At 59.8% G+C, this 27,520-nt stretch overlaps 1 protein-coding gene across 4 annotated transcripts; it reads right to left on the bottom strand.

The window, feature by feature from the left end:
• Nucleotides 1–3,831: 3,831 nt before the first annotated feature.
• KLF15 (KLF transcription factor 15) lies at nt 3,832–17,169 on the bottom strand. 4 transcript variants are annotated; one of them, XM_033416039.2, is made up of 3 exons: nt 16,985–17,169; nt 11,713–12,963; nt 3,832–4,878 (listed from the first exon to the last, which is right to left on the bottom strand). In XM_033416039.2, the coding sequence occupies exons 2-3, from the start codon at nt 12,786–12,788 to the stop codon at nt 4,716–4,718; spliced, it is 1,239 nt and encodes a 412-aa protein (XP_033271930.1). In that variant the 5' UTR covers nt 12,789–12,963; nt 16,985–17,169; the 3' UTR covers nt 3,832–4,715. The 4 variants fall into 4 exon arrangements, with proteins under 4 accessions (XP_033271930.1, XP_004285505.1, XP_033271929.1 ...); XM_004285457.3 differs by having other exon boundaries at nt 11,713–12,813; XM_033416038.2 differs by lacking the exon at nt 16,985–17,169 and adding an exon at nt 14,040–16,919 and having other exon boundaries at nt 11,713–12,813.
• Between the last annotated feature and the right edge of the window lie 10,351 nt (nt 17,170–27,520).

Raw genomic sequence — 27,520 nt, 5'->3', positions numbered from 1 at the left:
CTCACCCAGCCTGGACTCCACTGTCCCCTCTGTGACCCACCTGCCGTTCTCTCCTGCCCCCCTCTCCCCGGTGGGATATTGTCTTGGTTCTCCACTTGCCTTATGTGTGGGCAGAGCTATAATTATCATTATATCATTTAGTTATATATCAGTGTATTGTAATCATATTAGTATATATGTTACATGTTAGCGTGTTATATATTAGTATACTACATATGTTATGTATCAGTAAATTACATGTTATGTATTTGTATATCATGTTATATATTCGAGTATTATATATTATATATTAGTGTATCATACATGTTATTATTACTGTATTACAGGTGTTAGGTATCAGTATGTTATGTTATGTATGGGTATGCCATATGTTACGCATTCGTGTATTATATATGTTGTGTATTAGTGTATCCTACATGTTACATATTCGTATGTTATACATGTTATGCGTCCGTATCTATGTCAGTTGACCCAGACTCTGATCCGGAGCCGCCAGCTCTCGGCCCCCTGCTCTCTGCCCTCCACAGCTGTCTCCCTCATGTCTCTCCTTCGTTCACCACCAGGTTCTGGAAGGTCTGTGTGAGTTCGTCTCCAGGGCAGCACGCCTACCGCAGGTTTTGGTTCTGCTGCTGCCCTTTTTCTTCCCTTGAGATGCCCCTTCATCCCTCCCATCGCTCTGTCTACCCCGTCCTGGCGCTCTCCTGTTTCTGCCTGGGATCTCTTCGTGCCCTCCCAGGAGCCACGGGACTTTTCACCTGTTGGCGACTACAGGAAACCTCCGCAGATGCCTTTCTGGTCCTGCCGTGGGCCTCCGAGGTGTGCGTCTCTGTCTTCTGAACGCTGCTCTCTAGGCCACCATCCGTGTGTTCCTAACAGCCCCCTGGCGTCCAGTATCCCTCTTGCCTGACCTCAAATACAGCAAGATCTTTTCAGCCTTGGTGTTTGTCAGAGCCCGACCTTGCCCCACGCTCGGGCCCTCACACGCCGTTCAGAGCCCCCGTCCCACGGCTGCCGAGCAGACAGCAGGCCCCTTCCCGGCAGCTCCTCTGCTGTGCCCACTGCCCAGGCCTGCAGGACCCTGAACGATGGAGCATAAGGAGAGCTACAACCCCTGCAAGCCCCGACCCCGGGCCTTTCTGCTTCTGTCCCCCAACCTCGTGGCACTTGTATGGACTCTGGGCCCCTCCGGGCATAGACGATGGTGACATCACAGGGTTTGTTTCTTGTTTACTTTCGTCCGTATGAGGCAGGGACCTGCTGTTTGCAGTCGTGCTTGTCACACAAAGCGCCTGCAGGGTTTCGCCTAGTGACACCCTGCTGTCTCTGGAGGCCTGACTGGTGGTCCCATACCTGCCGTGACACCCATTCTGAGAACGTGGACAAAGCCACGGGGCCACCACGACTTACCCGCTGGGCGGGCGCGTGGCCGAAGCCGCACCCCTCCCCTGCGCTCCTTTCCCCGTCATGGAAGCCCCAAATTTAGCTGTGCTCGGAACCTGCCAGATTAAGGCTATGTTGTCCAGCTTTCCTTGCAGCGAATGAGGCTGTGTGATTAATCCTGGCCGAGGGGACATCAGCGGACAGGCCTGTGCTGTGTGTGGGGAGCACAAGCCCTGGACTGCTCTTTGCGGGCGGGCGCGGGGCCCCCGGGGCGCCAGGCTCGAGGGCAACGAAGAAGGTGCCCGGGAGCCTCAGGGCTGTTTCAACGGAGAAAAATACGCTTCCGCGGTGCTGGGGTCTCTTTGTTACGGCAGCCCAGCCCACGCTGCCTGGCACGGTCTCCGGAGATGTGCCTCCCCGGCCTCTGCCCGCCGTGCGGGATGGCCCCACGCAGGGCCGGGCGGTGCCGGGCTGCTCAGGCTGGCTCTCTGCTCCGCAACCTTCCAGATTCCTATTACGAACTGTTGTGGGCACACTGGGCCTGCAGGCCAAGAAAAACACTCCTCTTCCGGCCACACAAGTCACAAAGGGTGACAAAGGTGGTGGCGGGGGTCTCCCAGAGGTGGCCAAGCCAGGCGCCTCCACAGCGCTCTGGACTCTGTGGCGCTGCCAGGGGCCACGGCACAGGACAACTGAGGCCCGGCTCCCGGCCCTCCGTCCGGCCAAGACTCAGGCTCACGCCCTGGAAAGGGTCTTCGCGGCTGTTCTGTCAGCAGCAGGCTGCCACCTGGGGCTGTCTCGCCCGTTCTGCGGGGTCAAGAGGCTCAAGAAACTCCCCCAGAGGGTGGGTGAGGATCAAGAGGGGGTCCTCGTCACCACCGTCCCTTCCCTCCGCGCCCCCGGCCAGCGCAGACGCCCAAGGGGGTCTGGAGCCCAGGCAGAGGGCGATGGCTTCACCACCCGGCACACACGGCCAACCTGGCTTCGGCCCGGACAGAGGGCCAGCCGGGGGGCCGCGGCTCTGAGTGGGTGGCTGTTGGGGACAGACACCGAGAGCAGGTGAGCGGTGTCCCGGGTCAGCGCCCAGCCCCACACGTCTGTGTGCTCACGGGCTCCTCCAGTGTGACCATCCCGGTGGCCCGTGGCCCTCTTATCTAGGCTCCACTGCTTCTTTATGGATGAAGAAAGCTCTACGTTAATGCACCTGGAAATCAATGCCTCGCTTCCCCACAGCATGTGTGGCCACAGAGAGTGCGTCCGGTCAGGGTCAGAGGGCAGAGGTCACAAGGCCGAGTCCTTTCCCCAGGACCAGGGCCAGTCGGGATGGGGTGCCCATTCTCAGATGCCCTGTGCTGTGCTGGGCACACCTGCCAGCTGCACCGACAGGAAAGACAGCTGTAGCGAGAGGTTCCCAGGTCAGCGGGGACGATGGCCTCCACCTCAGTAATGCACAGAGTACCCGTGCAGACATGCACACGTACACACGCACACGCCTCGCCCCACCTCTCCGCTGCAAACCCACGGAGCTTCGCCACCTGCTCCAGGCCCGAGGGTGTCACTGAGAGCCCCCTGCCCGACGTGCCTCAGGCCCCGGGAAAGGACGGCCTCCACGTCGTGTGGACAGAGAACTGGGCAGCCCTCTCGCTGTGGTGCCCAATGCGGCTGCCCTGCTCCTCCTTGCTAGCTCTCGGCCCCTCCTTGCTCTCTGGTCCCCGCCAGCCCTGCTCCCAGCCCGCCAGGGCATGCAGATGGGTCCAGGCCTCAACCTCATCTCCCCAGAGCTCGGAGCAGCTGGGCTGCATCGAGGCGGCAGCCTAACCCCATGCACTGGCCATCCCCCCCTCCACGCGCCCCCCACCTCCAGCGTCTGCCTCCGCCTGGTCAAGACTCCTAATCGGTTCAGAAATCGCAAGTGGACATGACGTGCCATCTCCTGGAGGGGTTCGAGGGGGGAAACGGTCTGCTCCACACCCCCGCCACGGTGCACACGGTAAGTGCATGATACATGCTCCATGCACACAAGGTGGGAAGTACCAAGCCAGGGTCTCAGACAGGAACTCGGGAGCGGTGGCCCTGTGCGCTGGACCTGGCCTGCGGTCTCTTCCCACAGTGATGCTGGGATGGGGCGGCCGTGGGTCTGTGGAAGGGAGGCAGCCCTCCAGGAAACCAGAACGAGCAGAGACCCAGCCCATGGTGTGGAAGTGGGGCTGTGGGGACCCTGCACTGCTGGACCAGGGGCTGGACACCCAAGCAGCCTTTGTATCCCTGCGGGTACACACCACGGTCCCCTGAGTGCTGCGGGTGCAGACACGGAGACTCAGCCCCCAAATCACGCCCGTTCCTGGCAGAGCAGAGGGAAGCAGCACACGAATGCCAGTTATCAAGGTCTTTTTTCTTTTTATTGGCAAAGTAAATATATTTTTATGAAGGACCAAAGAAAATATATATAATTGTAACATATGTACACCAGCTTTATAGATTTTATTTCCAATTTACACAATGTTGACATGTTATTAAAAGATTTTCTGTAGAGGCACCTATGTACACTTTATTTACATACATTCATAGGATGTGAAATAAACCTCTCAGAACAAGCTAGTTCATTTGATATTAATTTCTAGACAAAATAAGGAATGCGTTTCTAAATCAGGGTTTTGGGAGGCTCTATCTAGCTCTTCCACACGCAATGCAGCGGCTCCCCTCTCCTCTTGAAGGTGACCCTGGAGGCTGCCGTCTGGATTTGTCTGGAAACAGGATGAGGGGCTGAGCCACACCGGTACCGTCGCCCTGGGGCAGACCTGCATCTGTCCGTCTGCCCTGCACACTTAACTCAAGCACATGCACTGCCACCTCGCTGAGAGGGGCTTGTCCCCCAATCCCACATCCACCCGGAGGCCAGGTCCTGCACCCCAGAGCTCCCCACCGTAGCCTCCAGGGGTCAGGCCAAGGGAGGCATCTTGGACAAAGCCACGCTCACACTCCATTGCAGCCCCGGACGTCTGGCCTACTTCCTTCTTCCCAGCACGGCTCCTTCCGGGAACTGACATTTCGAAACTGCACACGTCTTCGGCCCCAGCAAGACCCCAGCAATCGAGTGCTAGCCCTGGCCCAGGCGGGGAGCCCAGCGGGAGAGCGGCCGGGCCGCAGGAAGGCACTAGGGCCCCCAGGCCGCCTCCGGGCCCCCCCAGGCGGGGGCGGGTGGAGGCCTGGGTCCGCATCCCCGGGCTCCAGAAGGTGGCCTGGAAGACGACAAGTCCCTCTGAAGGAGGCCAATAACTTGTTGCTACAAAGTACCGGGAGGGGCAGGTGGTCGGGCGGCTCCGGCCCGGTCAGGGTCAGGGCCGAGGCGCACGGCTGCTGCGGGGGAAGCGGTGCACCTTGACGTGCTTGGACAGGTGGTCGCTGCGCGCGAACTTCTTCTCGCACACGGGGCACTGGTAGGGCTTCACGCCCGAGTGCGAGCGCCGGTGCCGGGACAGCTCGTCCGAGCGTGAGAACCTGTGGGACAGGGCGGTGAGCGGCCGCACCACTGCAGCCCCCGGGCCGGAGCGCTCGGGGTCCGCTGGGAGGGTTGCTGTCCCCCCCTCCCCCGCTGCCCCTCCGGCCCCTCCAGGGAGGCGAGAGCAGCCGACAGCAGGCCTGTGCCCGTGCTGGGGCCTGAGGGCCGCTGGTGACCCCACAGGCCCCCGACTGCAGGTGCACCTCAAGCCCCCCTTACACCAGAACTTGGGGCTCCTGTGAGTGTCCGCACGGGCAGCCCTCCCCCGCGAGAGGAAACAGGCCCGGGGACGAGGCCCCTGCCCAGCCCTGCAGGGAGCTCCCAGCTCCTCTGTCGCTTCCGCCACGGAAGAGGAAGGGCCCTCAGACTTGGCCCCCACGACCCCTGGACCCTACTTTCCTAAAAGCTGGGCCCCCTGAGATGTCCCCAAGCAAAACTGCACCCCTGCGAGGCGTTCCTGAGGGTTTAAATGGTTCCCCTGCAGCCTCCCTATTGTGGCCCCCACCAGCATGGGAGCCCAGAGGCCGCTGGGGAGAAGCAGCTGCTAGGGGACCCGAGCTGACCACAGGGCTTAGCGGTTGTCACTGACTTCAGGCACTCCAGGCTCTCCCCACTCCCGACCCTGGGCCAGGCAGTGAGACCCCACCCTCCCTACACACGCTCTCCTCCTCTGTGCTCTGCCTACACGACCTGCCCTTGGGCTCTCTCACCCCAGGACATATGCACGTACTGTTGTACTGTTCCTTGTCTGGAACACTCTTCCCTCTGACCCATCCCTTAGAGCTCAGCTCAAATGTCACTTCCTCAGGAAAGCCCTCCAGGACTGCATCCCATCCTCAGCTCCCATGGCACTGGGCACTTCTCTTTTCTGGCCCTGGCCACTGTTGCAACTTCAGTTTTCAACTTTTTGATGAATGTCAGTCTGTGCCACTAGACCGTCAGCTCCATGAGGAAAGACATACACGCCATGGCCGGCCCAGTGCCAGCGCATGGTAGGTGTCCAGTACATGCATTTATGCGAAAGAGCGGACACGGCGACGCCCTTGGGAGGATAGAAGCTGTCAGACAGTCAGTCCTCTCCTGCCCCAGAACACACATGCACACGATGCACACTGCGTACACATACATGCCACACGTTTGCACACCACGAACACAGGTGCATGCACTCACACGTGTACACGTGTGCACACCACAAAGATGGATACGTGAACACGTGCACACGTAAGGACATGTGAACAGGAGCACCCGGCCCAACAGCCCTGTCCGTGGGCCACGCGCGAGGTAGGCGACGTGGCGGCCCAGAGCCGCTGTCCCCCGCCCAGCCCAGGCCGGGGCTGGCGGCCCACCTCGGGCCTGACCCTGTGTGTGGAAGCCTTGGTCCCACAGCATGCTGAGGGCCAGGACGGTCCAGCAGCACAAGCCCAGGGAAGGCTCAGGTGGAGGACAGGAGGGCCTCAGCACCAGATGGGGAGCCCGGCCCGGCGTCCCTCAGCCCCTCCGGTGCCAGGGTCCTGCCCCACGGCGCGACGCGGCCAGGCTTCTGTGCTTGGAGGCTGGCGCTCCACCTCGCATCCCAGGGAGCCAACTGGGGCAGGCAGAGAGCAGTGCTCTCGGCTACCTTTGCCAATAAGGAACTGGCCCGTCTGCCAGGTGAGGAAACTGAGGCTTAGAGCGATGAGTCCCGGATCCAGGGTCACCAGTGACAGAGCAGCCGAGGCCAGAGCGAAGGTCCTGCACAGCGCCCTGCCTGCCCTGCTCCCCGCAGAAGGCCTGGCCTCCTCCACAGAGCCGCGCCAGGCGGCGTGCGCCACTGCAGCCCCGTGCAGGCGGGGAGCGGCATCAAGGCTCCTGGCCGTCAGGGCCCGGGCCACCTGCCCCCAGCGGAGCCAGGCCTGCCCCAGGCGAAGGCTCCAACAACGCACCCTCCCGGCCAGGGAGCCGGGACCGGCCTCCCTGGACCGACGCCAGCACAGCGAGGGCTCGAAGGGGACGAGGGGCTTGCTGGGGTCCCAGAGCCGGTGGGGTGGCCAGATGGCTCAGGCCCCCCCACCCCAACGGTGAGCCTGCGTGGCCCTGAGCAAACTCGCCACCTGTCCTGGGCCTCAGAGTCCGTCCTCTCCCGTCCAGTGAGGTCCTTGGGATTCCTGCCCACCTCCCAGGACTTGTCTCAGAGGCCAAAGTGGTGACACAACGGCCACAGCGGCCTCTCATCAGGGGGGTGCTTGGGAGGGGCAGGTAGCCGAGGGACATCCAGGCCTGAGAAGAGCTGTTCCCAGACACACACCCCCCCCTCTCCCTGTAGCACAGGGGCCCTGGGAAGCCCCCCGCCGCACCCCCCCACCACTTTCTCCCATATGGCAGCCGTCACGGGAAGGGGCCAGGTGGGCAGGAAGCTCTGCTACCTACTGCCTGGACCACCCGGGCACGTCACCAAGCTCTCTGAGGCTGCTCCTCCTGGACACAGGGAGGGGCAGACTGGCTGCAAGGACCGCGAGGGTGCAGAGGCCAGGAGCGCGGAGGGCGATCGCTTGACGGCTGTGAGCTGGGCCCTCTTGAGTCACGACCATGATCGGTGCTGCTGGGGTGCAGGCCAAGGAAGCGCAGGGGTCCAGAGGACGCTCCAGAGCCGCCCCTCCGTCAGCCAGGAAGCCACCGCTGTGCACGGTCAGGCTAACGGTGCCCCAGGGTCATGCAGTGCGCGACCTGCCCGACAGCACTCGGGCTCTGCGACTGCAGGGAAGGGTCGTGGCAGCGGGGCCGCAGCTTCGGATGCTGTCCCTGGCTCTGCAGCCTCAGCCTGCCAGCCTCCTTCTGGGCCCTCCCGCTACGTGGGGCTGCTGGACGTCGTTAGTATCCCTATTAGCTGCGGCAGGAGAGCACTTTCTGTGGATGAACAGGACTTCCCGCTGCACGGAACTGCGTCCAGGAGTGAAGCAAGGAAATCTCTGGGAAGGTGGCAAACAGCTCTTCCTGGACGGTGAGATCCAAATAGGGACAGTCTGGCCCCAGCCCCTTCCAGGGCGCCGGAACCAGGCCACTACGGGGAAAGAAGAGGGCGTACTGGGCTCAGGACCAGACACTGCAGGAAGGGGCGGTTGGTGACCTGGGCCAGTGATGACCTTGGGGGACGCCATTCACGGCCCAAAGGTGTGCAGGGCAGGGCACAGGACATGACGCCACGGCCAGAACCAGCCCCAGAGGAGGAAGGGTCAACTGCTCGCCAAGACCACCAGGAAGAAGGGAGGGGTCTGGGGGCGGTGAGCTCCCCACACGGAGGGCAGGCCTGGCTCAGGGCGAGGTCCACCCCCCACTGGAGGTGTGGAGGGGGCTGCAGAGACATCCTGAGGCTACAGGCGGGCTGAGGGCCTGGCTCTGCCACGTACCAGCTGTGTGACAGTGGACAACTTCCTGAACCGCTCTGGCCGCAATTTCCCCCTCTCTAAAATGGGACGACAGGCTGATGCCTACTCGTGGCCTTGCAGCACGTCAGGAGCTTTTGTTTCGCTGTTGTCACCCCTCCGCTCTGTTCTCCCGGCCCATACGCTGAGGCCTGGCAGCTGACAGCCTTGGGGAAGAGATGACTGACATTAGGTGCCCAGGGGGAGGGAGAGGGCCTGGGGCTGCATGTGGGAGAACTGTGCTGGCCACAGCGTGGGTGGGTCGTGCTCTGTCCCGGCGGGCACATGACTTGATCATTCTGGGCTTCAGCGTCCCCCTGTGTAAAATGTGATGGTGCCGACACATCACGGGGCTGTTGGGAGGCCTCAAAGAGCCCGTGACATGGGAAGGACAAAGCCAGAACCATCGCAAGACTGACGACAGCTACCACTGAAGGAGACCCCCGGAGACACAGGGCACAGAGAGGGCCGAGCACGCCTGCGCTGCGGAGGGGAGGCTGGCGAGCAGACCGTGTGCCCGTGGGCCAGAATGAGGAGTTTGGACAGGAATCTGAGTGTACCAAAGTAGGCCTAAAGGCCAGAGTAGGTAATGAGCCCCCCGTGGAAGGAAGTATGCAAGCAAGTATGGGGATTTGTGGAGGGAATTCCAGCTCTGAGAGTCTTAGAACAGTGCCTGGCATTCCGTGAGTGCTTGTGAGCTGGTGACTGTCATGTTATCCCCTGTCCTGTCCCGACGGAGCTGCCCCAAAGCCCATCTATCCTCCCACCCAACTGCTGGAAGGACTCCCTCCACCTCTGTCCCTCAGCTGGAGGCTATGAGCATATTTAAGGGACACTCACGTCACGTGCACATTCCCAGGGGTTCAGGATCCCTGAAGACCAACCGGGGAGAAACAGCCCTTCCAAGGGGCGGGCGCCCTCAGCTTCCGGCCAGGCAGTGCGTCTGCCACATGTGACACCATGAAGGCCAGACCCAGACCTGGGAGAAGCTCCAGGAGTGGCTGACGGCAGGGACGGCTCCCAGGGGGGTCCGGGGAGATCTCACTGTGCCAGGCACCCACCATGCCTGCCCCTGCCGAGCGGGTCCTGGGCAAGACCCGTGCAAGGGCTCAGACAGTGGCAGAGCTGAGTCCCCACCATACAGCTCCTCCCATGGGGAACTCAGCCCCTCTGAGGCCACCGTGCCGGGGCTGAGTCCGCCCCCCTGTAAAGCACTGTGGGCTGAGTGTCCCGTCTGCTCTCTGGGGCAGCCCAGAAGGGCACAGGTCCTCTCCTCCTGGGGAAGCGGGCTGGCGGGTGGCCTTGACCAAGACCACACCTTCCCGCCCTGCGGCTCCACCCAGCCTCACTCTGAGCGGAGGGGCCCCTTCCTAACAGTCAGCAGTGGCCGGGGACGGTGGCCGGGAACGTGAGGCTGCCCCACGTCTCCACAGCCTAGCCCCGCCACGAGGAGAACGCAGGCCGAGCCCTGAGTCTTGGGTGCCTCTGACCCGGAGTGCCGCCCCCGTGGAAGCCGGGCCAAGCCCCTTCCGGGTCCTTCTCACACCCTGACCTCGTATGAGAGCGACCGCACAACGCCTGGGAAGGGGCGCTGCTGTGCACCCCTGCACGCACAGCCCTGGCAGGCAGTGGCAGGGAGCAAGTCCTCACTTTCCAGATGGGAGACGGAGGCTCGCCCAGGGGACCACTGGAGGGCAACGGTGGGAGCGGCAGATCGGGGCTGGGGCTCCGACCTTCACCACCAGCTGCCCCACCCCAGGCGTCAGGACGCCCTCTCCTGCAGCTGAGCCCCTGCACGGCCCCGAGTCTGACCACTGAACACGGCACCCCGCCAGCCCACAGGCCCCACAAGCTGCCCCGTAAGTACACCCGGCCGGGAGGCGGGAGGCCCGCGGGGCTGGGGCTGGGGCTCTGGAAGAAGCCCTCAGGTCTGTGGGCGCCTTTGGAAAAGCCCCTTCTCTGGCCAGCTCAGCACTCCATGGCGAGGGGCCGCCAGCATCACATCCAACACTCAGGTCACAGCTCCCAGCCACGCCACAGCCTTGGCCAGCCGGGACTCTGCGGCCAGCACCTCTGCCCAGGGGGCCAACTCTCAGATGAGATCCCAGCAGGAAACAAAAGCTGCAAACTGTCCCCCGTGTGCTGTGTGCACCCACGCACACACACGCCCAGGGTACAAACGTGCCACGCGCACACGCACCATCACATTTGGTCACGCAGCAGAGACCCACGTGGAGACGGCAAGGTGCACACACGAGCCCGCACACACAGCCACACGCCCCTCGTGAGGTCCGGTTCTGCACACGGAAGAGCGTGCCTGTTGTTACACGCACACACACGCGCACACACACACACACACACACACGGAAGCTGCACCAGTCAAGACCCAGACTGTGTTGGCAGCACACGCACCTCCTGGGCAGGCCAGCTTCCTGCAGGGAGGGTGTCCTAAACAGGGGAGAGCCGCCGGGGGCACCCCTGAGCGTGTCGGCTCCCGACCTGCTGCCTGAGCTTCAGGAAAAGGTGGACGTGCCCTCCGAGAAGGTGGGCCCCCCGGGGGTCTGGGGGAGAGCCACAAGGGTGCCGCCCAGCTCGGCCTCCCATGGGCTGGGGAACCCTGGGCAAGCCCCCACCCCCACCCCTTGGAGAGCTGGTTCCCCCCATGGTGCCGCCCCCACCCCCACCCCTTGGAGAGCCGGTTCCCCCCACGGTGCCGCCCCCACCCCCACCCCTTGGAGAGCCGGTTCCCCCCACGGTGCCGCCCCCACCCCCACCCCTTGGAGAGCCGGTTCCCCCCACGGTGCCACAGAGTCGAGAGCCTGGAAGGAGTCTCCCGCCCACGGTGCAGCACCCCTAGTCTGGTCCTCGCTCTCCCTTGGCCTTTCTGGCTTCCCAAACCCACCGTCAGGTACCCCGTGCGGAGCACAGCCTAGGTGCCCCAGGACGCTGTAAAGACAGCTGGCGCCTCTGGTCGGGCTGTGACTTCTCTAATCTGATGCCTGGCTTCAAGTCCCTTCTGCAAAGTGGCGCGCCCTTGGGCAAGTTACTTAGCTGCTCTGTGCCTCTGCTTACTCAGCCGTAAAGGAGAGTAAGGGTGGTACTTACCCTTGGGGGCACCCCGAGGCACGAGGAGCGGTGCACACGGCTGCAGCCGCCCTGCACTATTCTGAGCTGCCCCGTCACTACCATGAGAGCCCTTCTGTGTGGCCCAGCCCCTTTCCTCCAGCAAGGGCGCAGCCTTACCTGGTCACCGTGAGACTGCAGACCAGGGATCTGGAGGCACCAGAAAACCTCTGGGCGGTGTGCCAGCTCTGGCCCTGCCCCTGCCCACCTCTCTCTCCCCTTCCTAAGCAGCCTTATCTAAGGGTGGGGAGTGTGGCCTCGGCAGCACAGCCGGGAGTGTGGAGACGCCCGGCCTGCCGCCGCCATACTGACCTCCAGCCGCAGCCCGGCCAGGTGCAGGCGAAGGGCTTCTCCCCCGTGTGCCGGCGCAGGTGGGCCTTGAGGTGGCTGCTTTTGGTGTACATCTTGCTGCAGCCGGGGAAAGTACACTTGTGCATTTTGATGAGTTCTGCCGCCGGGTTCTTGGGGAACTTCTGGCCCATGAGGAGGCCGGCGGAGCCGGGCCCCAGGGGTCCCGACCCAATGGGCTTGGCGGCGATGGGCACAGGGGCGATGCGCACGAACTTGGAGGGCAGGTTCAAGCTGGAGGAGGGCACCGCCTGGGGCACCAGCGTGAAGGTTTGCCCCTGGATGTTGACCAGGAGCTGGGCCACCTTGACGCTCTCAGCGGCCTGCCCGGGGGAGACGGGCTCGGCGCCAGATTCCTGCTTCACCTGCACCGGCTGGATCTGCAGCAGCACGGGGATGGGGCCGTCGGGGGCGGGACCCCCACCCGCGCTCTGGCTGCCGCCCACACCGGCTCCCGGCGGGGGGGCACAGCGCTCTCTCCCACTGGCCCCAGGATGGAGGTAGCTCCTGTGTGGCCCGGCGGAGAGCTGGCCGCGGGCCTCCAAGTCCTTGCTGTTGCTTTCTGGGGCCTCCTTCACCCCTGGCTCCATGTTCTCCTCCAGAAACTCTTCGATCTCCTCCAGGGTGGGCTGGAAGGGCCTCGGGACGTCATCGGGGTCTCCCACAGGAAACTCGGGGAAGGAGAAATGCTCCCCCTTCACAGGTGCCGGTGCTTTCCGCCAGGTCCCCCAGGCCATGGGGCCGCCGTTGGCCCCAGCGCTGCCACCACCGCCGCCGCCGCCCAGCGTGGCCTGGGACAGCAGGAAGTCCAAGATGCTGTCCTGGCCCTCGGCCCCGGGGCCGCCGCCGTAGCAGGAGCAAAGGGCTTGCGAGTCAGGGCTGGCACAGGAACAGAGGCTGGAGGCGTCACTGTCGTCCTCCGAGAGGGGCGAGGGCAGCATGTGGTATGCCCGTCCGCCGGCCAGCCTGTCACCCAGGTAACCAACGGGGTACTTCAGCGACGAGAAGGTCTCGTCCACTGGAAGCAAGTGGTCCACCATGCTGGCCTAGCCGTGCCGGGGGCGGCTGCGGAGAGGAAGGAGGAGGCCCAGTCAGGAGGGCAGCGCGCTCACCCGCCACCTTGGGGGCGCCTGACCCCACTCTGTGGCCGGCCACAGCCGCCCACTGCCGAACGTCTGGGTCCTGCGTCCATCCTGGCTCACGGGAGAACTCTGTCTGCAAGAGTGTTTTCTGAAATTGCACCACCTGTTTGCAAAAGTGCTCTCCAAGCCCATTGCACAACCCGGCTCTTGTGGTTGCACAGAGATTTTCCAGAACAATTCTGGGAAGGAACATGCGTGTGTCTGCAAGTGACTGGGTGTGAGTGCACGGGAGGGAGAGGGTGAGCGTGTGAGGAGGCCCTCGGCACCCCGAACAGCCAGGCGGCACCCCCGTCCAGCTGAGCAGAGTCACTGCCATCCCAAGGACAACCGACCTCAGCCTCATTCTTGCAGAATCACTGGAGGGGGCAGGAGAATGGCCACCTGCCCTCTGACCCCGTGCTGCTGCAGCTTGGGTAGGGTTTCCAGATTAAGCAAATAAAAATAAAGGCCATCCAGTTAAACCTGAAACTCAGATTCTAAAGAATGAACAACTTTTTTTTTTTTTTTTTGCTGTACGCAGGCCTCTCACTGTTGTGGCCTCTCCCGTTGCGGAGCACAGGCTCCGGACGCGCAGGCTCAGCGGCCATGGCTCACGGGTCCAGCCGCTCCGCGGCATGTGGGATCCTCCCGGACCGGGGCACGAACCCGTGTCCCCTGCATCGGCAGGCGGACTCTCAACCGCTGCGCCACCAGGGAAGCCCTGAACAACTTTTAATATGTGTGTCCAAACGTTAGATGGGGCAGGCTTATATTAAAGAATTATTTCATCTGAGATGCAAATATAACTGGGCAGTTTGTATTTTAATCAGGCAAGTCTAGTCGGAGGCAAAAAATTAGACGCCCTCACGGGCTGTTTCCCCATCTGAAGGGGGACAGCCCCCCACCCTCCAGTTCTTGGACCCCTCCTGTCTCAGCTGCCTGCTCTGTGAATCAGGGAAGGCAGGGACAGGCCTTCACAAAACGCTCTCAACGGGGCCGGCACCTTCCCCGGGGCTTTCCTAGCGGTGCAAGGGCCAGGCCCTGTGGCGGTAGCCTGAGGGAGCAAAAGGCACCCAGGTCCCAGAGCCCAGCTATTATCTCCTTTGACTTCACAACTGCCTGCTGCATGGAAAATAAGACCCCTTGGGCTGCACCCCGTGGATCACTCACCACCTCAGGAAGGCCCAGCTCACGCCCGTCTCCCTACTGGACCAGGGGCTCCATGAGGGCAGGCTGGGCCGTCGGGTCGCAGCTGTGTCCCCAGCTCCTGGTGAGGCAGCTGGTGCCCAGGAGGGGCTCAGAGAACGTCAGCAGAGAGGAGAGGGGGAAGCTGAAGGCCATGCTGGGTCCGGTGTCCAAGGAGAGTCAACAGTGTCTGGCTGTGACAGGGCCACCTCTGCGGACCTTTGTCCCCACCCAGTGACCATAGCGGGGTGTTTGCTGAGGTTGAGGAAAGGGTGTTCTGCACCCAAAGCCAGAGAGCCTCTGCTGCCTGGCATCACGTCTGCACCCACCCCCTTGCTCTGTCGCGAGCACCAGTCCTGCACCTGGCACCCAGCACTGCCCAACGGTCAACAGGCCCAACCAGGGGCAGGGACCTCCCAGAGCCAGGTCATCATTAGTGACCTTGGGCAAGGCCTCGCTCTCCCAAACCTCATTTTCCCATCTGTTCCATGCTCTGATGACCGTGTCCAGGAAGCTAAGGCAAGGTGACAAGTTTGCACCCAGGGCAGTTTTGCAGGAGAACGTTTGGCCTTTTGGTTTTAAATATTCAGCTAAGCATTTAAAACTGGGAGTTTAAAAACATACACTATTCACCATATCGGGTGCTGAGAAGGAATGAAAATGCCAGATAATATGAAGAACAGAGTCCACACTCAGCCTGAGACCCCCCTCTCCCCTGTCGCCCACGCTGAGCTCCTGCCTCTGCAACTTACCAGCTGTGTGACCTTGGGCAGGTGGCACAACCTCTCTGTGCCATGTTTTGGATGGGGATCCTGCCAACTGTGCCTAGTTCCCGGGTTTTTGTACCACCAATGAGCTAACACACGCTGAGCACTCACTACAGGGGCAGGCGTCCATGCAGATGCCCGTCAGGACTAGTCTTCAGGGTTAGCCTCAGTGGGTGAGTATGTGGTCTTTCGGCCCCTCTGCTGTGATGCTTAGGAATCCGGGGACTCCAGCCTTCCTGGAACCAGGACTGAGGCGGTAAGGGGCAGATTGGGCCGTGTTCCTGCCCTTGAAACTCTCCCCTGAAATGTGATCACTAACTGAATATTCCATGATATTAAGGAATTACAGTTAATATTTTTAACTGTGATGATGTATTGGGGTTGCTACACACTTTTCAAAGGACGCCTTACATTTTAGAGATATAAACTGAGGTATTCACAGATTAAATGATACCAAAGAAATAGAGGGGGAAATAAATAAGTAGAGTAGGGCGGGGTAGGAGGAAACTTACAGATTCCCAAGGAAATGGGACCCAATCTCGTCCCAGCAGCCCAGCACCTGGACCCTGCCCATCCGCCCCAGACCTCAGCTCCACCTGCCCCGCTCGCACTGGCTGTGCCCCAAGCTCACCAGCTTCATGGCCTCAGGCCAGGGCCCTGGCTGTTTCCCCTCCGTGGACCCCTCTTCCCCAGCACTCTAGGAGGGAGTACCTTATTTAGATCTCAGCTCATAAGTCACTCCCCGTGGGACCTCCCTGATCACCCTCGGTTACACCACCCCACATCGCAGTCTTCCTAACAGTCGCCACTGCCTGAAACTATCTTAGTTATGTATTTGTGTACCTCATTTTCTGTCTACCTCCCCACCAGAATATAAGCCGTTCTGACTGTTACCCCAGAGTCTGAAACAGGACCTGGCAGAACTTTGCTGACTGAGTGAAAGGACTGGGGCCGGGGTGGGGAAGCAGCAGCCGACCGCCTGGGTCCTAACGCAGGGCTCATCGGCCTGGGTGGACGCAGGCACTGAGAGCCCAGTAGGGGCTGCGGGGTGCCGGGCGCCGGCCCTGAAACACAGCAGCACGTGGCACGGCGAGAGACGCAGGCTGCGTGCAGGGGGAGGGACGCCCTGTTCCGGACTCCGCCCCTCCCCGGCCCGGCCAGGCCTGCTGTTTATCCTCCCGGGGACACAGCGGCTGCAGGAACAACATGTAATTGATAACAAGCCCAGCGCCGGCCAAGGGCCTTCCATTGGGTCAGCGTGAAAATCACGGGGGCGGCGGGCGGGGGCCGCCCTTCAAAATAAGAGTCTCCACTCCCGCGCCGCCCCGCAGGCCCCAAAGTCGCGAGCCCAGCGTCCTCGCACCTGTGGGGCGGCGGGGCTCCCCACGAGCCACCCGGCCCTTGAGGGGAAGTGATTTCAGGGGCTCAGGCACTTGGAGATTTTGTCACCCGGGCCAGAAAACAGCGGGGGTGGGGGGAGGTCCACAGGGGGCCGACCGAGGGGAGAGAGAGCGAGCGGACCGCTGCGGCGAGCGGGGTGGCTTCCCCGCTCCGCTAACCGCGCGGGGGTGCGAGTTCCTGCCGTGTGACTGCGTGTGCGGGCCGTGGTGAGAGCCGGGAGGGGCGTCCGCGACACGCTCGCGCGTGGAGCCGCGTGGTGTCCCCGCGTGAGTGGGAACGTGTGTGGGAAAGGGGGGCAGGGGGAGCCTGGGGCGCCGCCCGCGGGGCACCGAGCCCTCGGCCCGCGCCCCCTCCCGCGGGCCGGCTGCGGTGACCGACAGTAACCCCTCCGCCCCTCCCCGCCGCGCGCCCGCCCGCCCGCCCGCAGGCCCCGTCGCGCCCGCCATATGGGAGGCCGGCCCGCGAGACGCGCACGGACACGCGGGGCCAGGCGCCTAGGCAGCGGGCCAGCCGCGCGGGGAAAGTGCCGGTGGGCACGTGGGGTCGCTGACCCACCAGCCTGTCCGCCCCCGGCCCCGCGCGGGGCTACCCCGCTCCTCCGACATTTCCTCCGACGCTCACGCGGAGCCTGGGACAGCCGTGCGGGCGCCCGGCCTGGCGTGCAGAGGCCCGCCCGCGCCCCCCGAGCTCCCCTGCGCCCCGCCAGCCCCCTGCGCGCCAGGCCCGGTCCACTCGCGTCCGTCCTCGCCGCGCCGCTCCCACCTGAACTCGGCGCACGGCCGGCCGGCGGCCAGGCCCGGCGGTCCCGGGGCCCTGCGGGCTGCGCTGGGGGCGGCGGCCGCGCGTCCTGCACTCGCTCTTGGTCGCCCCGGCCCGCGTCGCTGCGGCGGAGCCCCCGCCGCCGCCGCCCGCTCGGCGCTCACTCCCGGGCTCACGTGACGCGGCGGGCGCCGCGAAGGCTCGCAGGAGGCTCGGCCCCGGGCGCGCGCCCCATTGGCCAGCGCCGCGCGTCACGCGCCCCGGCCCCGCCCCCTCCGGCCCCCTCCCGTCGCAGTGGACTCGCGGCGGCCGCGGTGTCCGTTCCCGAGGCTCTAGCCCGGGTGAGAACGTGGGGCTCCGAGAAGGGCCCACGCGGGATGGGCGCCGCGGGGCAGCCCCGGCCCGACCCGCTCTCCCCGGCTCCCACCTGCAACCCCGAGCGGGCCAACAGGTAAGCCAGGACTTGTCGCGGACGCTGCTGGAGAGATGCGGGCGGGTGTCCGGCCAGGTGAGCCTCCCGCTCCCTCGGGAGAGCGCGCTCGCTGGAGTCCGCAGCAGCCCCTCGGGGACAGGAAGCACGAGGCGCAGAGTGAGCGGCCCGGGAGACACGTGAGCTGAGGGTGCCGCTCACCCAGCGCGCCCTTTAACCACACCTGTCGGATCCTCAGGCAACATTCTACAGATGAAGAGAAGGACTCTGAGGCCGTGGTCCTCCCAGCACACAGCTGGTAAGCAGGGAGGAGGGGTGAGCAAGCCCGTCCGTCTGCCCCGAGAAGGCATCTTCCGGGCAACCAGGATGGTGGGCAGGGAGCGCCTTCTACGGAGTTGCATCCTTTCCCTTCCTGGCTCTGGAGGCGGAGAGCGTTTCCGTTCCTCCCCAGGACACTGCTAGAACCGCAACTGATAGCCAGGACCTGTCCAGGCTCTCTGGAAGGCTGTGGGTCTGGGCTCCCAAGTACATGCCGGGCACTGGATCCTGCATCCCGGGGCCGTCCCCGCGCACACAGCAGTGCCAGGGATGCAGCTCCTGCTACCACGAGGGGCCAAACTGGGGCTTGGCCGGTGGGTTTGGAGGACGCTAGCGTCGAGGATGATGATGATAATGATGCTGTCTGCACTGCCCGAACGTTCATGGAGGCCGTGGCCAGAAGCTGCAGAACAGACGGAGTTCACCCTTTCCTATAGAAGAGACAGAGGTCTGGAGGGTCCAAGCTCACTGCCTTGTCGCCTGTCATTGGTCCTTTGCTCCTCACACACTCTCAGGCCAGTGTCCCCCATCTCTTTGGTGAAAATCACACCGAAAAGTGAGAAGAAGCTTGGAAACAAAGACACACGCATAGCTTCAGCACACAAGGAAGCTTCGGCCCGGGCTAGTGAGAAGCTGAGCAGAGAAAGGCAAGCACTGTACGGTCTCACCTATATGTGGAATCTAAAGCAGAAACAAAACCAAAATGATAGAAAAAGAGATCAGAGTCATCACAGGAAGGCGGGGGTGGAGTTAGAGGGGGTGGTCGAGAGGCGCAGACTTCCGGGTGTGAGAGAAGGAAGTACTAGGCATGTAACGCACAACATGGTAAATATAATTAGCACTGCTGTGTGTTATATATGGAAGTCATTAAGAGAGTAGATCCGAAGAGTTCTTATCACAAGGAGAAACACCTTTTTTTCTCCTTTTGCTTTTATTGTATTCATATGAGAGGCTAACTGAACTTATTTTGTGGTAATCATTTCACAAAACACGTAAGTCAAGCCATTATGTTGTACACCTTACACTTATACAGTGACATATGTCAATTATATCTCAATAAAACTGGAGGAAAAAAAAGAAACTGAAAAACAGCCAAGATGCTGTGTTACAACCTGAGTCAGGTCATGTCCCTTCTTGACCCAGAACATTCCATGGCTCCCCCCTCACCACTGCCTTCAGTGCTCCACAGGGTCGGCCCCCATCCTGACCCCAACCTTCCCGGTACTCCTCTCCCCCTTGCTCACATCCCTCCCACCACAATGGCCCCTTGTGGCCCCTCCGACACACCAGGCACAATCCCACCTCAGGGCCTTTGCACTTGCTGTTTCTGCTGCCTTTGTAAGCTCTTCCCCCATGGCTCTATCACCCGTTCAGATGTTACCTTCTCAGGGAGCCCTGCCTCGACCACCCAATCTAACATGTTCACACTCTCCCTAATGTTTCCTCTTTCCCTATCCTGTTGAATTTTCTTCTTGGTACTTATTCCCTGCTAACATATTATATATTTTAGATTTTGTTTCATTTGCTTTTTGTCTGCTCCAATAGAGTGTAAATTCCACCAAAGCGGTGATTTCTGTCCGTTTGGTCCCTTCATATCTCCAGCACCAAGCACACAGTAAGTGCTCGATTGTTGAATTAATGAATGAATTTCTGAAAGACTTAAAGCAAGCATGGTCAGCTTGAGAGAAACTAAACAGTGCTGAGGAATCTAGGCCAAACAGGTTGAGGAGTCGGTCACTGGCGAAATTAGGAGACCAGCTGTCCCCAAAGAGACCCAGAACGCCCCTGACTAGGTGCCAGGGAGCTGCTTTGTACAGGTGCCTCCTACCTGGCCCCTTCTCCCCCCCACTCCAGCACCACCTTGGCCTGGTTAAACCCATTCATCCCTCAGATATCAGCTCCCCTTAACTTCCTTAAGGATGCAGTCCCATCTCACCCTTGCGTCCCACCTGCAGGCTAGCTCGGGGCTCCCGTGCCTGTCCTTCGTGGCACAGGGCCTGGAGTAGAGGAGGGGCTCCATCGACTTGGGTTGGCTGAATGAATGAGTGAGTGAGTGAGTGAGTCAGTGAATGGGAACACCGGCAGCTCAAGTGCCTAAAGGTCCACCTGCCCGGCTACCTGTAGCGCTTACCCCAGGTCCTGTCAGGGGAGGGCAGCTCTCCTGATGACGCGGGCAGAATCTGTTACCAGGAATTCCTCGCCAAGGAGAAGAGAAAGAGGCCAGGTGGTGCTCTTCAAAACAGAGATGGTATATTCTTACGTGTTGATTGCCTGTCTCTCCCACTATCTGACAAGGTCCCTGAGAACATGGACTTGGGTTTTTTTCTTCACTGCTGTGTCCCCAGAACCTAGGACACTTCAGCAATATCTGCTGAGTGAACCAAGACAGCCCCATAAGTCTGTCGCACATCTCATCCCTTCTTGGCGTCTGCTTCTCTGAAGATGAGAGCCACACAGGTACGACTTCGTGGGGTGTTCAAGCATTAAATGAATTAATTAGTACAGAACTTAGAAAAGTGCCTGGAACTGAGTAGATATCTCTGACCCCCAGCCCCGTGGAGCTCCTTCTTAGGGAATTCATCCCCCGTCTGCAGAAGACCTCTGTGACCTTCATTGACCGGGGCTTCTTAGGTATCCTGAGAAGGCTATGCTCCCTCCGACCACAGGGCCTTTGCACCCACTGCTGCCTTTGTTGTGGACGCTGTGACCCTCCTTCCCCATTAGCTCCTACTCATTCTCTACATCACATCTCAAATGCCACTTCCTCAGGGAAGCCCTCCTGGACACCTTCCCATGCTCTCCCAACACCATGTGCCTCTCCTTCAAAGCATCCCTCAAGCTTTGTCCACTTACGTGTGTGCTCGTTTAGTTCATGCTTGTCCCTCTGTGGCAGAGTCCTCACATACTCACTCTCCCCTTCCTAGAACTGCCAGTTCTCAGCAGAGCAGAGTTGCCCTGAAGAAAGCTTGCATTTCACAGCCTCCCTTGCGGCTGACCAGCAGGAAGTGTGGGCAGTGGCTCTGAGTTCCCTGCAAAGGGAAGGGCAGCCTCTTTCCAAGTCCTTCCTCTGTGCTGGCTGGAAGGCAGGATGCAGACAAGGGTGGGGAGTGACAGGTGCAAGGAATCCAGAGGGGTGGGGAGTGACAGGTACAAGGAATCCAGACCCAGACGGTGTCCCGGAGCAGAGCTGCCTCTCCAACATGGGCTTTCAGGAGAGAAAAGTCTCCATTGTTTAAGCCCGAATTACTTTGAGTCTCTGTTTGGGAGACAGTTGTCCATCTGCAGGACAGGAAGCTCTGTGAAGGTAGGGAACGTATACATCTTGGTTTCACAATATCCTCCTGCACGTGGAAGGGCCTTGATTAGTGTCTGACAAACGGATGGCTGAGCTCTTTGGGGGCTGGGTCATTTCTTTGTCATCCTGGTGAGCCCGCAGCACCCAGCTTGTGTAGGCGGGGGGTGGGGGGGTGGGGGTGGGGGTGAGTGTCCAGTAGAACTTCCTGTGATGGAGAATGTTCCCTCCATCCCTGTTGTCCAGTAAGGTACCACAGGTGGCTGGTACCATATTGGACAGTGCTCGTGGAGCTGGCGGGGAGGATAGAGAGGATGTGGTGCAAATCGGTCCCTCCTCTAAGAGACCACCCAAGCCGGGCGGACATCTGCCCCAACCCTGACACAAGGCAGAGGGGCGTCGAGGCCCTGCTCCTGGCCCTTCGGAAGGTCGTGTTGAGGCATCACGTCATGATGGCGGCAGAGCCAATCACAGCCGCCAGACCTTCCTCGTCACCCGGTTCCGCCGACTCACCCACCCACCATCGCGGCCCGGGAGGGAACTTTATCTGCCTCCCAGCAAGGGGTCTCTAGCAGCCTGACCAGGTCCTGGTTAGACCCACGACATGCCGAGCCTACGCTGGGCATTTCACAGCCACGTGCTCTGAGACGGGGCCCACTGCACGCCGGGCCTGGTGCTGTGACACACAGGCCAGCCATGACTGCCTCAACTCTGCATTTTACAGAAAAGAAAGCTGAGGCCAGAGAGGTAGAGCAACTCACCCCAAGTCACACAGCACACGCAGTGCAAAGGCAGAGCTGGAGCCCACGCCTACCTCGCTCCAGGTGCCGTTGCCTCTCCTGGTCTCTGGGCTGCCGGGCTCGGCTGCCGGACGCTGTGCGTTCCTGCTCTACCCACCGCGCCTCCCAGTACAGATGGATGCAGCAGAGGCGGACGGCAGGCTCACACCCCCCTGCAATCCACCTGGACGAGCGGCTCCACTCACACCCCAAAGTGGTCAGGGCAGCATCTACACAGCCTCGGTGTCCCAGAAAGGTGTTCTCCTCGCAGGTGGCTGCCGCCCAACCACCCCCCACCCCCGGCAAAGAGACAGAGGAGGAAGGAGTCCTCCTGGGAAACAGGGTAATGGACGCGCTGGCTGGATGGGGCAGGAGCCCCTGGGCAAAGGTTCAGTGGGCAAGGGCAGGAAGGGGGCCCAGCGCTGTGCTATGCTCTTGAAACACATGATTTTATTCAACCCCCATAACGCCTCTCCTACTAGGTCCATTTCACAGATGGGAAAACAGAGGCATAGAGAGGTCACTTACTCAGGATCACACAGCCAGCAGGAGGCGGTGCCCCGGTTCCACCAGAAAATAACAAAGTAGTGGGAGTCTGGGAGGTCTGCTGCTTCCTGGAGAAGGCTTGAGACCCTGGGGTTGGGAGGGCAGGGGAACGATCTAGAGAGTTTCCCTAACAAGGTGGGGAAGGGGTGGGGGCAGGAAAGGGCTGAAGCACAGCTCGGGCAGTGACGCCTGGCACCCACCCATCCCGTGTCTTCTGTCACTGGGCCCTTCCTGTCCTCGCCCCGCAGCTTGGGGGAGCCCGCTGTACCCAGGCTGGGCGAGTGAGGACCAGAGGTCATGGCTCTGCAGGTCAAGCAATGACCGTTGAGCCGGGCTGAGCCAGGGCACTGTGGGGCGACAGGACGGAGGTGGCTCAGAGACTGGAAACAGCAGCGTCGTGAATAAGGGGGGGTCTGTCCTGCTCCACACGCGGAGCCCAGGCTCCCCGCACTGGGCACTGCCCTCCCACCTGGTGACTCACAGCCCCCTACGTGAGCCCCGGCCGCTGGGAAGGGGCAGGGTGAGCCGGGAGCCCAGAGACCTGGGCTGGTCCCCACCCCCCATGGGTCTGTTTTCTCCTCGGCACCAAGAGTTTGGCCAAAACCACCTCTGAGGGGTTGTGTCGGGAGGACTCTGAACCCACAGGTCTTCTAAGGCAGCTGAAGGACTTGTGAAATCGGGCTGCAAGCGGCTCCCAGACCTGGGGCTGAGGCCCGGAGGTGGGCGGGTGAGGGGCGACAAGGGCGCCGCGGGGTGAATCTGTGACACAAGACCAACCACTGTGAGACAGGAGCTGTCAGAGAACCAGAGAGAGCTCCTGAAAATGGGAAAACTTCAGCATCTTCACGAAAACCCAAGTGAGGCTGATCTGCAGAGTGGACACCCCTGAGAACCAAATTGAAGGTCAGATGGAAAGTGTGGAACTCCACAGCTGAGCTCAGTGCGCACTGGGCGGCAATCGGGTTCACGTTCAGAAGCAGCGGCAGGTGGAAACCGCCCCCGCCCCCGCCCCCGCCAGGCCCGGGCCCTCCTGGCGGGGCGTGTTGACGGGGTGACGGGGTTAATGAGTCACTCTTGCCCTGCTAAAGTCCTCCAGGGTCAGCATGTGCGTTTCAGGCCAACTGAAGCCTCACCCCCCATCCCCTCTCCCCGGGTGCCCGTCCTGAGCTTGCAGGGTCACTGGCTGTGACCCGTTCAGGGCAAACAGCAAGGAACCAAGGGTGCGGCTGGGAAGTGACTGCCGAGGGGCACAGGCCGGCGGCTTCCCAGAGAGGGATGTCCGCGCAAGAGTCCTGGGCTGCCATGAAGACCAGAGTCGGGAGGGATTCCTCCTCGCTTCAAACCAGTGAGGGAAACACTGGCTCATGTGAAAAACAGACGTAAGCAGATGTGGAAACGGCCTGTCCACGCCAAGGGAAATTTCTAACCTCACCACTTGATCAAAGAAACACAAATTGAAACAACATACCCTTTCATCCAATTGACATATAACTTGAAAACATCCAAGGATGTTTTAAAGTTATAACACTGTTGCAAAGAGGTGAAATTGGAACATCCCCTGAAAGCAGCCTTATATTACATACGTCACTCCGGAGTCAGTAAGTCTCCTTTTAGAACCTGATCGCAAAGAAATGACCAGATCTGCGGTCAGATTTTGTACAGACTCCTTCTTCCAAACAGTACTTACAGTTGAGAAAAATGGGAAACCAACTAAAGTCCAACAAAAGGAAAACTGATAATGAACTATGCCCTGTCCGTGCAGTGGAATATCATTTATCTATTTCAATCAGGTTTTTAAAAGACTATCATCTCGGGTTCGTGCCCCGGTCCGGGAAGATCCCGCATGCCGTGGAGTGGCTGGGCCCGTGAGCCATGGCCGCTGAGCCTGCGCGTCGGGAGCCTGTGCTCCGCAAGGGGAGAGGCCATAACACTGAGAGGCCTGCGTACCGCAAAAAAAAAAAAAAAAAAAAAAAAAAGACTATCTGATGAAAGTTAAAGTGAAAAAAAGCAGGATGCAAAACTCTATAAAGGAATTACTCTAGATATGATTATGTAAAGAAAAAACATATTTGCAGAAAAAATTAGAAATAGATATCAAAGTATTTACAGTGACGGTTTTTAAAAATATTTACTTTGGAGTGATGGAATTACAATTTATCTCTTTTTTAGCATTATCTCTTTCGCTTTTCCAGATTTTCTATGATGAATTTATATAACTTCTATAACCAGAAAAAAATATGGTTTTGTTGAACATCTGTTTGTGCAACTTAGTATGTTATTTTTGCAATAGCTTTTTTGGATTAGTATAAAAGTTAATGTTCTTACTGCCCGAAGTATCAGGAAATACAGGCAAGTATAAAAAAAGAAAAAAGAACATTCATAATCACATCATTGTTAACATTTCTTGCTGTATTACAAAAATGGAAACATATACTGCTTTGGAGCCTTTTAAAAAAATGTGGCTAAAAACACGTAACGTAAAATTACCATTTTAGCCATTTAGGTGTACAGTTCAGTGGTGTGAAGCGTATTCACATTGTTGTGCAACCATCACTACCATCTATTTTCAAATTTTTTCTTCTTCCCAAACTGAAGCTCTGCCCCATTGAACACCAACACCCCATCCCCTCCCCCAGCCCCTGGTACCCACCCTTCTATGAGTCTGACTCCTCAAGGGACCTCATATGAGTGGAGTCACACGGTATCTGCCCGTTTATGACTGGCTTAGTTCACCAGGCAGAATGTCCTCGAGGTCCATCCGTGTTGTCGCATGTGTCTGAATTTCCTACCTTGTCAAGGCTGAAGAATACTACATTGTGTGTACAAACCACATTTTTGTTCTATTCGCCCATTGAGCGACACTTGGGGTGCTTCTGGAGTCTTTTTAAAACAGAACAATAGACGTGTACTTCTTTCTACGCCAATAACGATAGATTAATAGCTGTCATTTAAAAGAATTGCCTAGCATTCTGTACAGGTGGCACCATCATAATTTATTCCGTTCTTGAGGGACATTTATGTAGTTTCCGGTTTTTCACTGTCCTGTACAAAACTGCGAGAAATCCCCCCCGTGTGCACGTCTTTGTCTCCTTAGCCTCCTATTTCTTACAAATAAATGTGAAAAGTGAGATTTCTGAGTCGAAGGGATTTTTAGCTTTGATATTTGTGACCCAGTCATCTTCCAGAAGCCGCGATCATCTGGACCCCTGCTGTCGGTGAGCCCAGCTCTTCATCGGCACCGAATAGCATCACTTTATAAAAAGTGACAACTTGTTCGGTCCGTTTTTGCCAGTGTGACAGTTTTTTTTCCCCAGAAGATGCCGTTGTTTCCGTCCGCATCCCCCGGATTACTGGGGAAGTTCGGTGTGTTTGGCGTGTGTGACGGATTCTCAGCAGCGGCTGCTGCTTTGTGCACTGCCTGCTTCCACTCTCCACTCTCTGAGCCACGTGGAGCTCTTTCTTCCTGGCAGGTATAGACTCCCGTGTGGGCAGGTATGTGGATCCCGTGGTCACATATGTGACTTCCGTGTCCCTGGAGTCGCAGGATTCCCTGATCTGTGTAGCCAGATGCTGTCGTGGACTCTGCCTTTGGTGTCGTGTCCTTGGGGACCATGTGCAGATTTTCACACCTTGCCTGTGCACGGTCCCAGGTCACCTCCCTGCACTGTCTTGGTTCCGTGTTTCCATCAGCCTCTCTATCCTGACGGGGACGTGTGAGGTGGAGCCCCGGGCGCCTGCCCGTACCCCCCCCACCCCGCCCTTCGCCCGTCAGCACCTCCCCCGCAGGGCTGGGCTTTCATGATCCACCTGTGGGAAGAGAATGACTCTCCTTCTCTGATGGATGAGGCTGTCCCAGAGGCCTTTGCTTTCAGAAGAGGATTCAGGAGCGGCTACCAGGTGAGGGGGCAGATGTTGGCATTTCAGGCACTGCCACGGTCCCAAGTGACGGACAAGCCATCGTGGGACAAGGAGCCACTTATCCACGGCCACAGCACCGGTGCCACACCCCGCCCGTGATTCGTGGTGATTTATTACCTGCATCAAGCCGCCCATCAGTCTCGCAGCAGGTCCGCTGCATTGCGTCCCTCCGTCCTCCAGCCAGGCGGTGCTGCCTCGACTTCCACGGTCAAGAGGACCAGCGGCGGAGGCGGATGAGGGTCTCCTGGTGCGTCTCGGCGAGCTGAGGGCAGGGAGGGTGCGGAGGGCACACGGGGCCCAGGGCACGCAGGGGGGGCCGCAGGTCTGATTCCAAGGGCCCTCGAGCCTCCTCTGAGTCCCAGCCCCCATCCTGGGTTGCCAAGCATGCAGGCACCCTGGGAGTACAGGGCCACAAAGCCGCCCTGTCCCGGCAGCACTCACAGGCACGTACTGAGCACTTACTGTGTGCCCAGAACTATCTGGGGACAGTGCAGTTAACTGTAGAGACCAGGGCCTACCTCCTGGGAGCTTTTATTCCCGGGGAATAAGGCAGGAGACAGGTAACTACAGATGAGGAAAAATGCTAGGGCGGTCACTAACACACAACAGGTCTTTGTGTCCTCATGGAGATTCTGATGAAACAATGTCTCGTGATAGAAAAAAGAAGACAGGGGGAACCTACTTTGGGTGGGCCAAGCTCGGAGGACCTCTCTGAGGAGGTGATGTTGGAGTGAGAAGGAGCCCTGGGAAGAGCAGACGGAAGGGCAGTCAGACCAAGGGAACAGCAGGTGCAAAGGCCCTGAGGCAGGAACGGGCCTGCATGTTTGAGGCACTGACAGGAAGCTGAGGCCTTGAGCCAGGCGGACGTGGGGGTGAGGTGGGGCCTGTGGAGAGGGAGAGGGCAGGGCAGGGGTCCCCAACATTTGGCATCCACAGTAAGACATCACCTTCTGGCTCAACCAGCTTGCGCGTTACCAAAACAATCCCCTAACTCGGGCCTCTGCTGTGAGTGCTGGTGATTTCTATTCCCTTCCCTCTGCTAATCTCTCTCCTCCAGTGTCATTAAAAGAAGGGAGAAAAAGAAAGGAAAGAAATTCAATGCAGTCGGTTACCCTCCTGACCCCTAATTTAACCAACACCCTCGTAGATGGTAATAAAGAGTTTTGTCTGTGTTCTCGTAGCAGGAGCGGCCCACTGCTGAAGCAAGGGGGAGACTGGCCCAGATTCAGGTTTTCAGAAAGACTGTCCCACCGTTG

The sequence above is a fragment of the Orcinus orca genome, chromosome 10, assembly GCF_937001465.1.
Source record: "Orcinus orca chromosome 10, mOrcOrc1.1, whole genome shotgun sequence".
Lineage (NCBI taxonomy): Eukaryota > Metazoa > Chordata > Mammalia > Artiodactyla > Delphinidae > Orcinus > Orcinus orca.
The sequence above is the reverse complement of the archived record's forward strand: the minus strand, read 5'-3'. Positions and strand labels throughout refer to the sequence as shown.

What these genes read in the sequence shown, in the direction of transcription:
- KLF15 (XM_033416039.2), bottom strand. Translation starts at nt 12,788, where the DNA reads ATGGTGGACCACTTGCTTCCAGTGGACGAGACCTTCTCGTCGCTGAAG. An exon ending in TGGCCGGGCTGCGGCTGGAG is followed by an intron (nt 4,879 to 11,712) that starts GTCAGTATGGCG and finishes CCTGTCCCACAG; the next exon opens with GTTCTCACGCTCGGACGAGC.